The sequence below is a fragment of the Myxocyprinus asiaticus genome, chromosome 43 (assembly GCF_019703515.2).
Source record: "Myxocyprinus asiaticus isolate MX2 ecotype Aquarium Trade chromosome 43, UBuf_Myxa_2, whole genome shotgun sequence".
Lineage (NCBI taxonomy): Eukaryota > Metazoa > Chordata > Actinopteri > Cypriniformes > Catostomidae > Myxocyprinus > Myxocyprinus asiaticus.
In genome coordinates this window covers 30,209,894-30,221,821 of record NC_059386.1, presented here as the reverse complement: position 1 = coordinate 30,221,821, position 11,928 = coordinate 30,209,894, and the positions used below count along the sequence as shown (strand labels likewise).

Here is an 11,928-nt window from a genome sequence, read left to right as displayed (position 1 = left end):
AAAAAAAAAAAAAAAAAAACAAACAAAAAAAAAATTTATTAGATTAGATTCTAGTTTTACTAACTCTCAGAGAGATATCTGTGGTAACTATATTTAAATCAGGGCAGCTGTGATGTTTAATATCAGGTTTTCTGAGGTAATTGACAGCCTGAATTCGAGGCTGTGAGAGATAGACGTTTAGTCTCTTAAAATTGTTGAAGGCTATTGTTGTTTAGTTTTGTTGTTGATAGTTCAGCTGATGAAAAATTGAAAATACATCTTTCCAAAGAATTTCAGTAGACAGAAAACTCCAGAAAACACGAGTTGTGAAAATAAGATATAGGAACATCATACAGTGCATGCCATCGAAGAAACTGTAAGTCTGCTCCTCACAACCTTGTTTTCTTTCCCGTCAAAAATTAAATATGGTGCTAGTCTAAATAAGGTCTATTTAAATTGTTTAAAATAGATATGAATTTAAATAAAAAATGCACATTTCATACAGTCAGTTTCATAGAAAAATGTTGTCTCTCACCTTTGGCATGTGTCATATCAGCAGTAGTATATTACATGAGAAATGCAACCGATATAAAATAGTTTTAATGTCTTTGTAGTTTATCAGTGCTAAACATACACCAGAGAAGATGCTGGTTGAAATATTTTAAGAGTAAGGATGTGTTTCACTGACATTTTAAACCAGGGGTAAAATAAAGCATAGATAAGAGGATTCAGACCTGAGTTAACATACAAAATCCATAATATAATGGTTGAGGTTGATGCCATTTCTGTATTTCCTAATAGAGACAAAATAAAGAATGGAATATAACAAAGCAGATAAACTGTCACAATGATTCCTAATGTTAGAGTAGCCTTGCTTTCAGATTTCCTCCTCACAGAGCCTTCCTTCACACATTTTCCACCCTTCAGTTGAGAGTTAATGATTTTGACTTGCTTGTGTGCAACATAGAATATCCTCAAATATAAAGTTATGATCAGAGTACAAGGTAACAGAAAAGACAGCAACATGTCAGTAACTCTCCAGATAAAATTAATCATAAAGGTGCACTCTCCATAACACTTATCTGTTCTGTTTATAATGTTGAAACCTCTATTAGTGCTTACAAGGGCAGTGTTGTAAACTGAAGAGCAAAACCAGCAGAGACAGATTATCATTACAGTTTTAGTTGTGGTTATTTTCTGTGGGTACAGTAAAGGGTGACACACAGCCATATAACGATCAGCAGCAATGAAAGTTAAAGTGCTAAGAGATGTTGAGAGAAGCAGTGCAAGAGTAATTTGAAACAGTCCACAGTAAGTGTCTCCAAAGTACCAACAGGTCTCAATCAGCCTGATCGCCTCTATAGGCACGACAATAAGTCCAATAAGCAGGTCGGCCACAGCCAGAGAGAGGATGAGCAGGTTGGTTGGAGTGTGGAGCTTCTTGAAGTGAGAGATGGAGATGATCACCAGCAGGTTCAGAAACACAGTACATGCTGAGAGCAATGAAAAAAACAAGTACATGAAATCATATTCATATCTAGAACGTCTTCTCTTGATACACGATGAGTTTATGGCGGGAAAGCAGTATTGAGTCTGATCCTCTGTCTCATAGGCCATGAATAAATCTCCTCCTCTTTGGAGTTTGTTCTGCTCTTTTTTCTGTGCTTTCATTTATACAGTGTCTCAGTCAGGTTCACCAGCCCATCTACCGCCCTTTCTGATGCAACAAGCTGCAACATATAATACATTTTTATTTTGTTATTTGGCCAAACAACTATTGGGAAACCGGGGGACAATTAAACTTGCACATAATGTCTGTAAATCGCACTGCTATCTTTTGGTATAAGAAACAAATAAATGTGGGATTTTTTTTTTTTTTTTTTTGCTTTAATACTTTTTCTGAATAGTTTTTGCCTTTATATGGTATTCATTCTTTTAGCTGTCAGTGACAATGCATATTAAAGCAATAGTGTAGGTGATATGTACATTGTTATCTTTAGGTTAAGTCATTAATCACTAATGTTTTGATTAGCAAATGAGTCAAAATTAGTCTTCAACTAGAAACTTGAATGAAATAATATTCATTACATATTGAAACAGTTCAATCTTTCCAATCAGTCACACACAATTTTTAAAAATTTAGAACCAGTGTTACAGTTTCCCCCATCCTTACAGCCAAGATTAAATTGTGTGTGACTCTTTCTTCCGTGAAACACAAAAGAATAAAAATATACTTGTTGCAGGGGCCATTGTAGGATTTGAGGTTTAGTGGGGGCTCAACTAGTTTAACATGAGATGATGTGACCATGTCTGTCATTGTGTGAGCGCTTGGTTCCTGTTTTATTCCCGGCGGTGCGCTCTTCTGTCTGTTGTGTTTCATGTCTGGAGTATGGTGTCTGGGTCCTGACTTCCTGTCTAGTTTGGTTCCGGTCTGTGTTGGGACCCAGACATTCATACTCCTTGTCTGTCTGTTATTGACGTAGGTGCATCGTGCTTGTGACATCATGGCTGCATGCACTCGCGTCGATAATCTATGTCGGTCTTTGTGTCTGACTCTCGCGTCCGTGGACATGCCTTGCGCTCGCTTTGCACGCCGAGGTCGCCAGTTGTCTTCATGTTTGTGCTGAGGTTCGATCACTTCAGTAAGGTGTCGAGTGTGTGTGTGGTCGAACTCTCACACAAGTGTCTTCTCTCGTCTTGTTTGTCGATTGGATTGAGTGTATATCGCCTCATTGTTTTGGCGACGTGCGCTCATGCCAATCATATTTTTGCCTTCTTGCGAGAACACGTGGCTTTGTTATTGTTTCTGTATCGCCACTTGCTTCTCGGCCTTACGTCACACCCTACCTCCTTGTTTGCTCGTTATTGCAAACAAGGAGTCATTACTATTCATTAGTAACACCTTCCCTTTATTAATCCGCTTGATTCCTCTCCCTATTTCAGTCTCCTCGTGTTTGCTGTCCAGTACCAGTTTGTCTTGTGCTCTAGTCAGTCCTGTATGTCTTCTAGTGCTTCTGTCAATCCTGATCCCCACCTGATTCCTGTCCGGTTGGCCCTGTTTCCCTCTGCCCCAGTCTGGTTTCCCCTTAGTCCCCTTCGGGGTTGTTTTGGTTACTTTTCCCCCTCGTGGGATTTTGTGTTTATTTATTAATAAAGTTTTGTTTTTATTATTATTATTATTTATTTATTTGTTTTTACTCTGCCTTTGGGTCCTTAGCTCTCCCCAAAAAGTGACAGAAACTGCACAAGTTTTGTGATATTACAGAAAATGCAATAGGTTTTTTCCATAAAGGTGATTTGAAACAATGTGTATTGTGAAAAGTGTTATGCAAATAAAAATGATTTGATTACATTCTTTATTACTGTCAAGTATAATTTTTTTTTTATTCATCTCTGTGTTTATGAATCTATGTTTTAAAGTCATGAAGTAATTTATTATTTTAAACAATGTGATTAAAACAATTTGTTTGAGAAAACTTCTCTGTAGGCCTAATCTTTCTCTTTATTACTTAGAGCGACATATTTGAGGGCTTTAAGTTCATTAACTTAAATGAACACAGTGGAAGTGCCTTTGCAGTTGCGGGTCTAGTTTTAATAAATGTCATAATATTTTCCCCAGAATTATCATTTTAGTTTTAATTGTTTTGAATATCTCACTTCATATTGTGCCTGAAATTTTGCATTACATGTATAAATACATTTTAGAAATACTTCTTGTTTATTAAAAAAAAAAAAAAAAAAAAAAAAACAAACAAAAAAAAAATTTATTAGATTAGATTCTAGTTTTACTAACTCTCAGAGATATCTGTGGTAACTATATTTAAATCAGGGCAGCTGTGATGTTTAATATCAGGTTTTCTGAGGTAATTGACAGCCTGAATTCGAGGCTGTGAGAGATAGACGTTTAGTCTCTTAAAATTGTTGAAGGCTATTGTTGTTTAGTTTTGTTGTTGATAGTTAAGCTGATGAAAAATTGAAAATACATCTTTCCAAAGGATTTCAGTAGACAGAAAACTCCAGAAAACACGAGTTGTGAAAATAAGATATAGGAACATCATACAGTGCATGCCATCGAAGAAACTGTAAGTCTGCTCCTCACAACCTTGTTTTCTTTCCCGTCAAAAATTAAATATGGTGCTAGTCTAAATAAGGTCTATTTAAATTGTTTAAAATAGATATGAATTTAAATAAAAAATGCACATTTCATACAGTCAGTTTCATAGAAAAATGTTGTCTCTCACCTTTGGCATGTGTCATATCAGCAGTAGTATATTACATGAGAAATGCAACCGATATAAAATAGTTTTAATGTCTTTGTAGTTTATCAGTGCTAAACATACACCAGAGAAGATGCTGGTTGAAATATTTTAAGAGTAAGGATGTGTTTCACTGACATTTTAAACCAGGGGTAAAATAAAGCATAGATAAGAGGATTCAGACCTGAGTTAACATACAAAATCCATAATATAATGGTTGAGGTTGATGCCATTTCTGTATTTCCTAATAGAGACAAAATAAAGAATGGAATATAACAAAGCAGATAAACTGTCACAATGATTCCTAATGTTAGAGTAGCCTTGCTTTCAGATTTCCTCCTCACAGAGCCTTCCTTCACACATTTTCCACCCTTCAGTTGAGAGTTAATGATTTTGACTTGCTTGTGTGCAACATAGAATATCCTCAAATATAAAGTTATGATCAGAGTACAAGGTAACAGAAAAGACAGCAACATGTCAGTAACTCTCCAGATAAAATTAATCATAAAGGTGCACTCTCCATAACACTTATCTGTTCTGTTTATAATGTTGAAACCTCTATTAGTGCTTACAAGGGCAGTGTTGTAAACTGAAGAGCAAAACCAGCAGAGACAGATTATCATTACAGTTTTAGTTGTGGTTATTTTCTGTGGGTACAGTAAAGGGTGACACACAGCCATATAACGATCAGCAGCAATGAAAGTTAAAGTGCTAAGAGATGTTGAGAGAAGCAGTGCAAGAGTAATTTGAAACAGTCCACAGTAAGTGTCTCCAAAGTACCAACAGGTCTCAATCAGCCTGATGGCCTCTATGGGCACGACAATAAGTCCAATAAGCAGGTCGGCCACAGCCAGAGAGAGGATGAGCAGGTTGGTTGGAGTGTGGAGCTTCTTGAAGTGAGAGATGGAGATGATCACCAGCAGGTTCAGAAACACAGTGCATGCTGAGAGCAATGAAAAAAACAAGTACATGAAATCATATTCATATCTAGAACGTCTTCTCTTGATACACGATGAGTTTATGGCGGGAAAGCAGTATTGAGTCTGATCCTCTGTCTCATAGGCCATGAATAAATCTCCTCCTCTTTGGAGTTTGTTCTGCTCTTTTTTCTGTGCTTTCATTTATACAGTGTCTCAGTCAGGTTCACCAGCCCATCTACCGCCCTTTCTGATGCAATATGCTGCAACATATAATACATTTTTATTTTGTTATTTGGCCAAACAACTATTGGGAAACCGGGGGACAATTAAACTTGCACATAATGTCTGTAAATCGCACTGCTATCTTTTGGTATAAGAAACAAATAAATGTGGGATTTTTTTTTTTTTTTTTTTTTTTTTTTTTTTGCTTTAATACTTTTTCTGAATAGTTTTTGCCTTTATATGGTATTCATTCTTTTAGCTGTCAGTGACAATGCATATTAAAGCAATAGTGTAGGTGATATGTACATTGTTATCTTTAGGTTAAGTCATTAATCACTAATGTTTTGATTAGCAAATGAGTCAAAATTAGTCTTCAACTAGAAACTTGAATGAAATAATATTCATTACATATTGAAACAGTTCAATCTTTCCAATCAGTCACACACAATTTTTAAAAATTTAGAACCAGTGTTACAGTTTCCCCCATCCTTACAGCCAAGATTAAATTGTGTGTGACTCTTTCTTCCGTGAAACACAAAAGAATAAAAATATACTTGTTGCAGGGGCCATTGTAGGATTTGAGGTTTAGTGGGGGCTCAACTAGTTTAACATGAGATGATGTGACTTAGCGAAATTTCTTGCTTTAATTGTGATAAGGTCATAAGTTAATTTATTTGATTTTATATATAATTGCATTTATTTGTGTGTATTTATAGGTATTTTAAGTACCGGTATTTAGTATCTGTCAGTTGGTATGTGGTTGCATATTGTGATTTCACTGGAACGGATAACTTTTGGATGAGAGAAAGAAGATGAGCAGGGAGGATTCAGAGTTAAATAAACTAAAATAGCTTACTGCTGCAAACAAGAAGAGTGATCGAATAATCCAATTTTTAGGGGGACTGAGAGCTTGCAGCGACCCTTCACCCTACTTTTCTGTGCATTTTCTTTGAAGATTCTGTAAAAAGGGATAATTTTCTATCTGTTCCAGAGTGGAATTTCAATAAATTGCCCTTTGAAGGTCTCTGCGTTGTTCTGTCTTTTCTGAGCGATGAAGTAAAGCAATTATTGTTAATTTACACTTTACAAATTGATTCTGTTATTAATTTTATCTGACTCCAATTTTAAATTGACCTCTAATTTATACTTAAGCTCTAATTAATTTCTGATCATTCTTTTAATTTGATCTTTTTAAGTTATTGATTACTCTGAATCATCTTCATTTTCATTTGTCCTTTCGATCAATACTTGAATGTCGCTTAGAGTCTCTCGCCGGCCGTTATTTCATTTACGAGGATCTCACGTCACAAGCGAGCCAGTTCAGTTCATAGTCAGAGGTTGTAGGGTAATCTAAATATCATCTGATTTGGCTTCTCTCATAATCAGAGTATACCATCGCTTAGACATGTACACACAACTTGCTATGACGGACGATAAGAAGTGACTGAAGTCTTACATGGATTCTCCTATCATTAAGCTTCAGTAATGGTCTTATCCTGGTCTCATACTTGCGGTAACAAACAGTATCTTAACACAATCTACCAGTCACAAATTATTTCAGAGAAATTCAGAATAAATCAAATAATAACAATTTATTTGCCAGGTAGGATATAAAACATAAGTTACAAAATCAATCAAAGCCAATTTCACACATGATCAGAATAAACAAACATTTCTAAAAATAAAAGACGAGTCAAAATATCATACCTGGCAATAGAAAGTGACACGCAGCGATAAGCATGGGAGATCTGGCTTACAGATTCCTGACAAATATAAACTACATGCAGCGGTACAGCATGGGAGATCTGCTTACAGATTCCAAGAGCTCCTCTGCCATCCTTCCTTAAGTACCAAACGATTCTATTGTTATTTCAGATGTGTATGTTTGATGTTATTTAGGATTTGGTTTACAATTTAGGGAGTTGTAAGTGGACCTTTGAAACTTGATTGAGTAGGTCATTTGATGTTTACAAATAATGCACCTAATCTGCATACAGCATCTGGTCTCTGTGAGAGATCTGGGAGGGGTCGTGCCCCTGATAGAATACAGTATTTTACTAAGTTCTTAAATCTTACTTGTGATTTGACTTTGCTGAAAGGGAATGAGACCATTTTACCAGTTGCACTGAGACCTCTTGAATGATACCAAACATGTATGATCAGAAAACCTTTTACATTACAGTACAGGATAAGTCATAACTTAGTTTTTGGTGTCCTTAAAGTGACCTGAGGTGAGAGAGAGGGCAAATGAGAGATTTACGTTTTATGGTCCTTAAAAAGTAGGGAGTGTTGTCTTAGGTGGGGATGCTCATCTGTGTGAGAGTTTTATGACGTTGGTTCTCACAGAGCCTTTTGGGTGTAGATATTCCGGTGCCAGCCTTACAGTTCGCTTTTCATAATCGATTTCCCTTTTGTTGAAAATGATTGTGCATATGAGTTGACAACTTGTAACAACTGCTGTGATATTTTTAAGTTTATTGATTTGACCATTTAATTTGATGATTTGACAACATACTGCAATTAACAATTTGCATAAATACATTTGATTGAATAAGACACAATCAAATATTCTCACCTGTACTGGTTCATGTTTTGGTAAGCAGTGTCACTGAAGGATGGCCAGAAAAATGTAAACAAGCGCACTATGGTCCGAATCTATGCTCTTCAGACAGCAGAATGCTGTTGCACACGCCACTGGGAGCTGTTAAACTCAATGTAGAATGCCGTTGTGTGCCACCGATTATTGTTAAATTCATCGCTGTGCAAAGCTCAGATGCTCAGACTGTGATTTTATAAAAATTTGATGGAGGGCCAGATAATTCGCTGTCCTTTTCTGCATATCGCTGCCCCCTTTGGCATATCGCGGCGCCGTTTTGTGGCCCCTTCTGCATAAAGCCGCAGCTCATTTCAGCTTATTTCATTCGGCCCGTTTCGTGGCTGGCCCGGTTCTCCCGATGGCCAGTCCACCCCTGATTGGCCCCAAAGTGCATCGGCCCACCGGGAAAATGCCCGGTATGCCATATTACCAATCCAGCCCTGCTACTAGTTGAATTTGACTTGACTAATGGGCTCGACTAGTCGACTATTAAATATCAGTAGTCGTGCAACCCCTAGTGTGTTTGCCATTTTTCGAACTTCAGACTGTTTGCAAACTTTTAAACAGAGATGCATATTGACAGCTTTTTTTTCGTATGTTCTTCAAAATATAATATAATAAAGCTCCAAAAAGCACAGACAGTCATAGTAAAAGTAATCCATATGACTCCTGTAGTTAAATTAATGTCCTATAAAGAGATATGATCACTTGGGGTGAGAAAAAGATCAATATTTAAGTCCTTTTCACTAATATTGTTTTCTTCTGGTCGCCCTCCAATGCGCGTTCATGAGAGGACCATGTTCACGCAGCATCTCACATGGCAAGCACCTTGGCATGTTCAAATGAAAGCAAAACCCATGAAGCTTGTGAACAACGTTATGTTGTCGCCTTTGGCTTGCTAACTGGGGGCCTAAAGACAAAAAACATTAAGGCATTATTTCAATGAGATTTTTTAATGAAATGGTAAAAGACATTTAAGACATTACAGATACTGCATATGATTATCTGTAAAGGTGCTTTGAAACGATGTGCATTATTTTTCTTATCATCTCTGGGAATTCCTGAAACTCTTGCAGAGAAATTGGAATCTGAAAACTAAATAATCTGTTCTGCCAGCACATGAATGCAATCATGAAAAAGGTTTAATAAATAATTTGGTTGTATTTATGAATCACATCCATGTTTTGAAGTCACAGAGTAATTTATTAATTAGTTAAAAAAATGTTTAAAACAACTTTTTTTTTTTTTAAGAAACTACTCTTTCTATTTATTACTAAGTCTGACATCCTTGAAGGCATGCTTTAAGTTCAAAAACATAAATGAACAGAGTGGAGTAAATATTAATTAAGCACCCTTGTTGTTGCGGGTCTAGTTTTAATGAATGTCATAAAACTTAAGTAATAATGCTGGGGAAATTATTAATTGTTTTGAATGTTTCGCTTCACATTGTGCCTGAAATTTTGTATCAAATTTATCAGAAATGCTTCTTACTTACTATAAATTTGTACTTTTTTTTTTATTTATTTATTTATTTTTTTTTAAGATTATAATATAATTTAGATATTTCTCTGTGGCAGATATTTAAATCAGCTGTGATGTTTAATATCAGATTTTCTGATGTAACTGACATCAACGGGAATCGGTAGACAGACAACAAAGCATCAATAGTCCTTTGATAGTACCATATTTTGACAGGAATTAAATTGAGGCTGTGTGAGATAGACATACAGTCTCTTTAAAGGGTTGCACCATTGTTTAGTTTTGTTGTTGATAGTTCAGCTGGTGTAAAATTTAAAATACATCTTTCCAAAATTTCAGTCGACAGAAATGTGAAGAAAACACAAATTGTGAAAATTAGATGAAGGACCTTTATACAGTGTATGCCACTGAAGAGAAGGGACTGCAAGTCTGTACCTCACAGCCTTGTTTTTATTCCCAACAAATATTAAATACCGTACTAGTCTGAATAAGTTCTATGTTAAAAATGAAAATGAATTACAATAAAAGATGCCAGTTTCATAGCAACAATTTCATAGAAAGATGTTGTCTCTCATATGTGGTTATATCAGCAGTAATAAATTACATGAGAAATGCAGATGACATAAAATAGTTTTAATGTCTTTTTTGTTGGAAAAAGGCAAATCATGAATGATAAACTGTAAAAAGGTTCACCAGAGAAGATGCTGGTTGAAATATTTTAAGAGTTAGGATGTGTTTAACTGACTTTTTAAACCAGGGATAAAAAAAAGCATAGATAAGAGGATTCAGACCTGAATTAATATAAAAAAGCCATAATATAATGGTTGTGGCTGATGTCATTTCTATATATTCTATTAGAGACAAAATAAAGTATGGAATATAACAAAGCAGATAAACTGTCACAATGATTCCTAATGTTAGAGTAGCCTTGCTTTCAGATTTCCTCCTCACAGAGCCTTCCGTTATACATTTTCGACTCTTCACTAGAGAGTTTATGATTTTGACCTGCTTGTGTGCAACATAGAATATCCTCAAATATAATGTTATTATCACAGTGCACGGGAACAGCAAGCAAATCAACAGATCAGAAACTTTCCAAGCAAAAGTAATCATAAATATGCACTCTCCATAACACACATCTGTTCTGTGTGAATCAGAATATCTCATGCTGCCTGCAAAAGCAGTATTGTAAACTGAAGAGCAAAACCAGCAGATACAGATACTCGCTAAAATTTTAGCTGTTGTTATTTTCTGTGGGTACAGTAAAGGGTGACACACAGCCACATAACGATCAACAGCAATTAAAACTAAATTACTGAGAGATGCTGAAAGGAGCAGTCCCAAGATCAATAAAAACAGTCTACAGAAAATGTCTCCAAAGTACCAGCATGTCTCAGTCAGGTTGATCGCCTCTATAGGCATGACAATAAGTCCAATAAGCAGGTCGGCCACAGCCAGAGAAAGAATGAGCAGGTTGGTTGGAGTGTGGAGGTTTTTGAAGTGAGAGATGGAGATGATCACTAGCAGGTTCAGAAACACAGTACATGCTGACAGCACTGAAAAAAACAAGTACATGAAATTGTATTCATATCTAGAGCGCCTTCCCTTGATACATGATGAGTTAATGGCAGGAAAGCAGTACTGAGTCTTGTGATCCTCTGTCTCATAGGCCATGAATAAGTCTCTTCCTTTTAGGTGTTTGTTCTACTCTTTCCTGTGGTTTTATTTATACAGTGTCTCAGTCAGGCTTGCCAACCCATCTACCGCCCTTTCTGATGCAACATGCTGCAATATATATATATATATATATATATATATATATATATATATATATATATATATATATATATGAATACAGTTGTTCTCAAAAGTTTGCATACCCATGGAGAATTGGTAATATATGTACCATTTTTAAAGAAAAAATAAGTGAGCAGGCAAAACACATTTATTTTATTTCTTATGGGATTCATATTCAACTGTAGGTTATAACAGAATGGCACAATCATAAAACAAAACATGGCAACAAAGAAAAAAATGAAATGACCCCTGTTCAAAAGTCTGCATACCCTTAGTTATTAATACTGTGTATTGCCCCCTTTAGCATCAATGACAGCGTGCAGTCTTTTGTAATAGTTGTCTATGAGGCCCCAAATTCTTGCAGGTGTTATAGCTTCCCATTTGTCTTGGCAAAATGCCTCCAGGTCATGCAAAGTCTTTGGTCGACTTGCATGAACCGCACGTTTGAGATCTCCCCAGAGTGGCTCGATGATATTAAGGTCAGGAGACTGTGATAGCCACTCCAGAACCTTCACCTTTTTCTGCTGTAACCACTGGAGGGTCAACTTGCCTCTCCAAACATAATGCTTATGGTTGTGACCATAAAGCTCTATTTTGGTCTCGTCACTCCAAATTACAGTTTGCCAGAAGCTGTGAGGCGTGTCAAGGTGTTGTCGGGCATATTGTAACCGAGCTTATT

General features: G+C 36.0%; 3 protein-coding genes across 3 annotated transcripts; all 3 read right to left on the bottom strand.

Annotated features, from left to right (window-relative positions):
- Window positions 1-603: 603 nt before the first annotated feature.
- Window positions 604-1,650, bottom strand: LOC127433430 (trace amine-associated receptor 13c-like). The gene has a single exon (XM_051685340.1). It carries the CDS (start codon window positions 1,648-1,650, stop codon window positions 604-606), a length of 1,047 nt encoding a protein of 348 aa, XP_051541300.1.
- Window positions 1,651-4,309: 2,659 nt separating this feature from the next.
- On the bottom strand, window positions 4,310-5,356 carry LOC127433429 (trace amine-associated receptor 13c-like). Its single transcript, XM_051685339.1, has one exon. It carries the CDS (start codon window positions 5,354-5,356, stop codon window positions 4,310-4,312), a length of 1,047 nt encoding a protein of 348 aa, XP_051541299.1.
- Window positions 5,357-10,115: 4,759 nt separating this feature from the next.
- Window positions 10,116-11,150, bottom strand: LOC127433441 (trace amine-associated receptor 13c-like). Its single transcript, XM_051685352.1, has one exon. It carries the CDS (start codon window positions 11,124-11,126, stop codon window positions 10,116-10,118), a length of 1,011 nt encoding a protein of 336 aa, XP_051541312.1. The 5' UTR covers window positions 11,127-11,150.
- Between the last annotated feature and the right edge of the window lie 778 nt (window positions 11,151-11,928).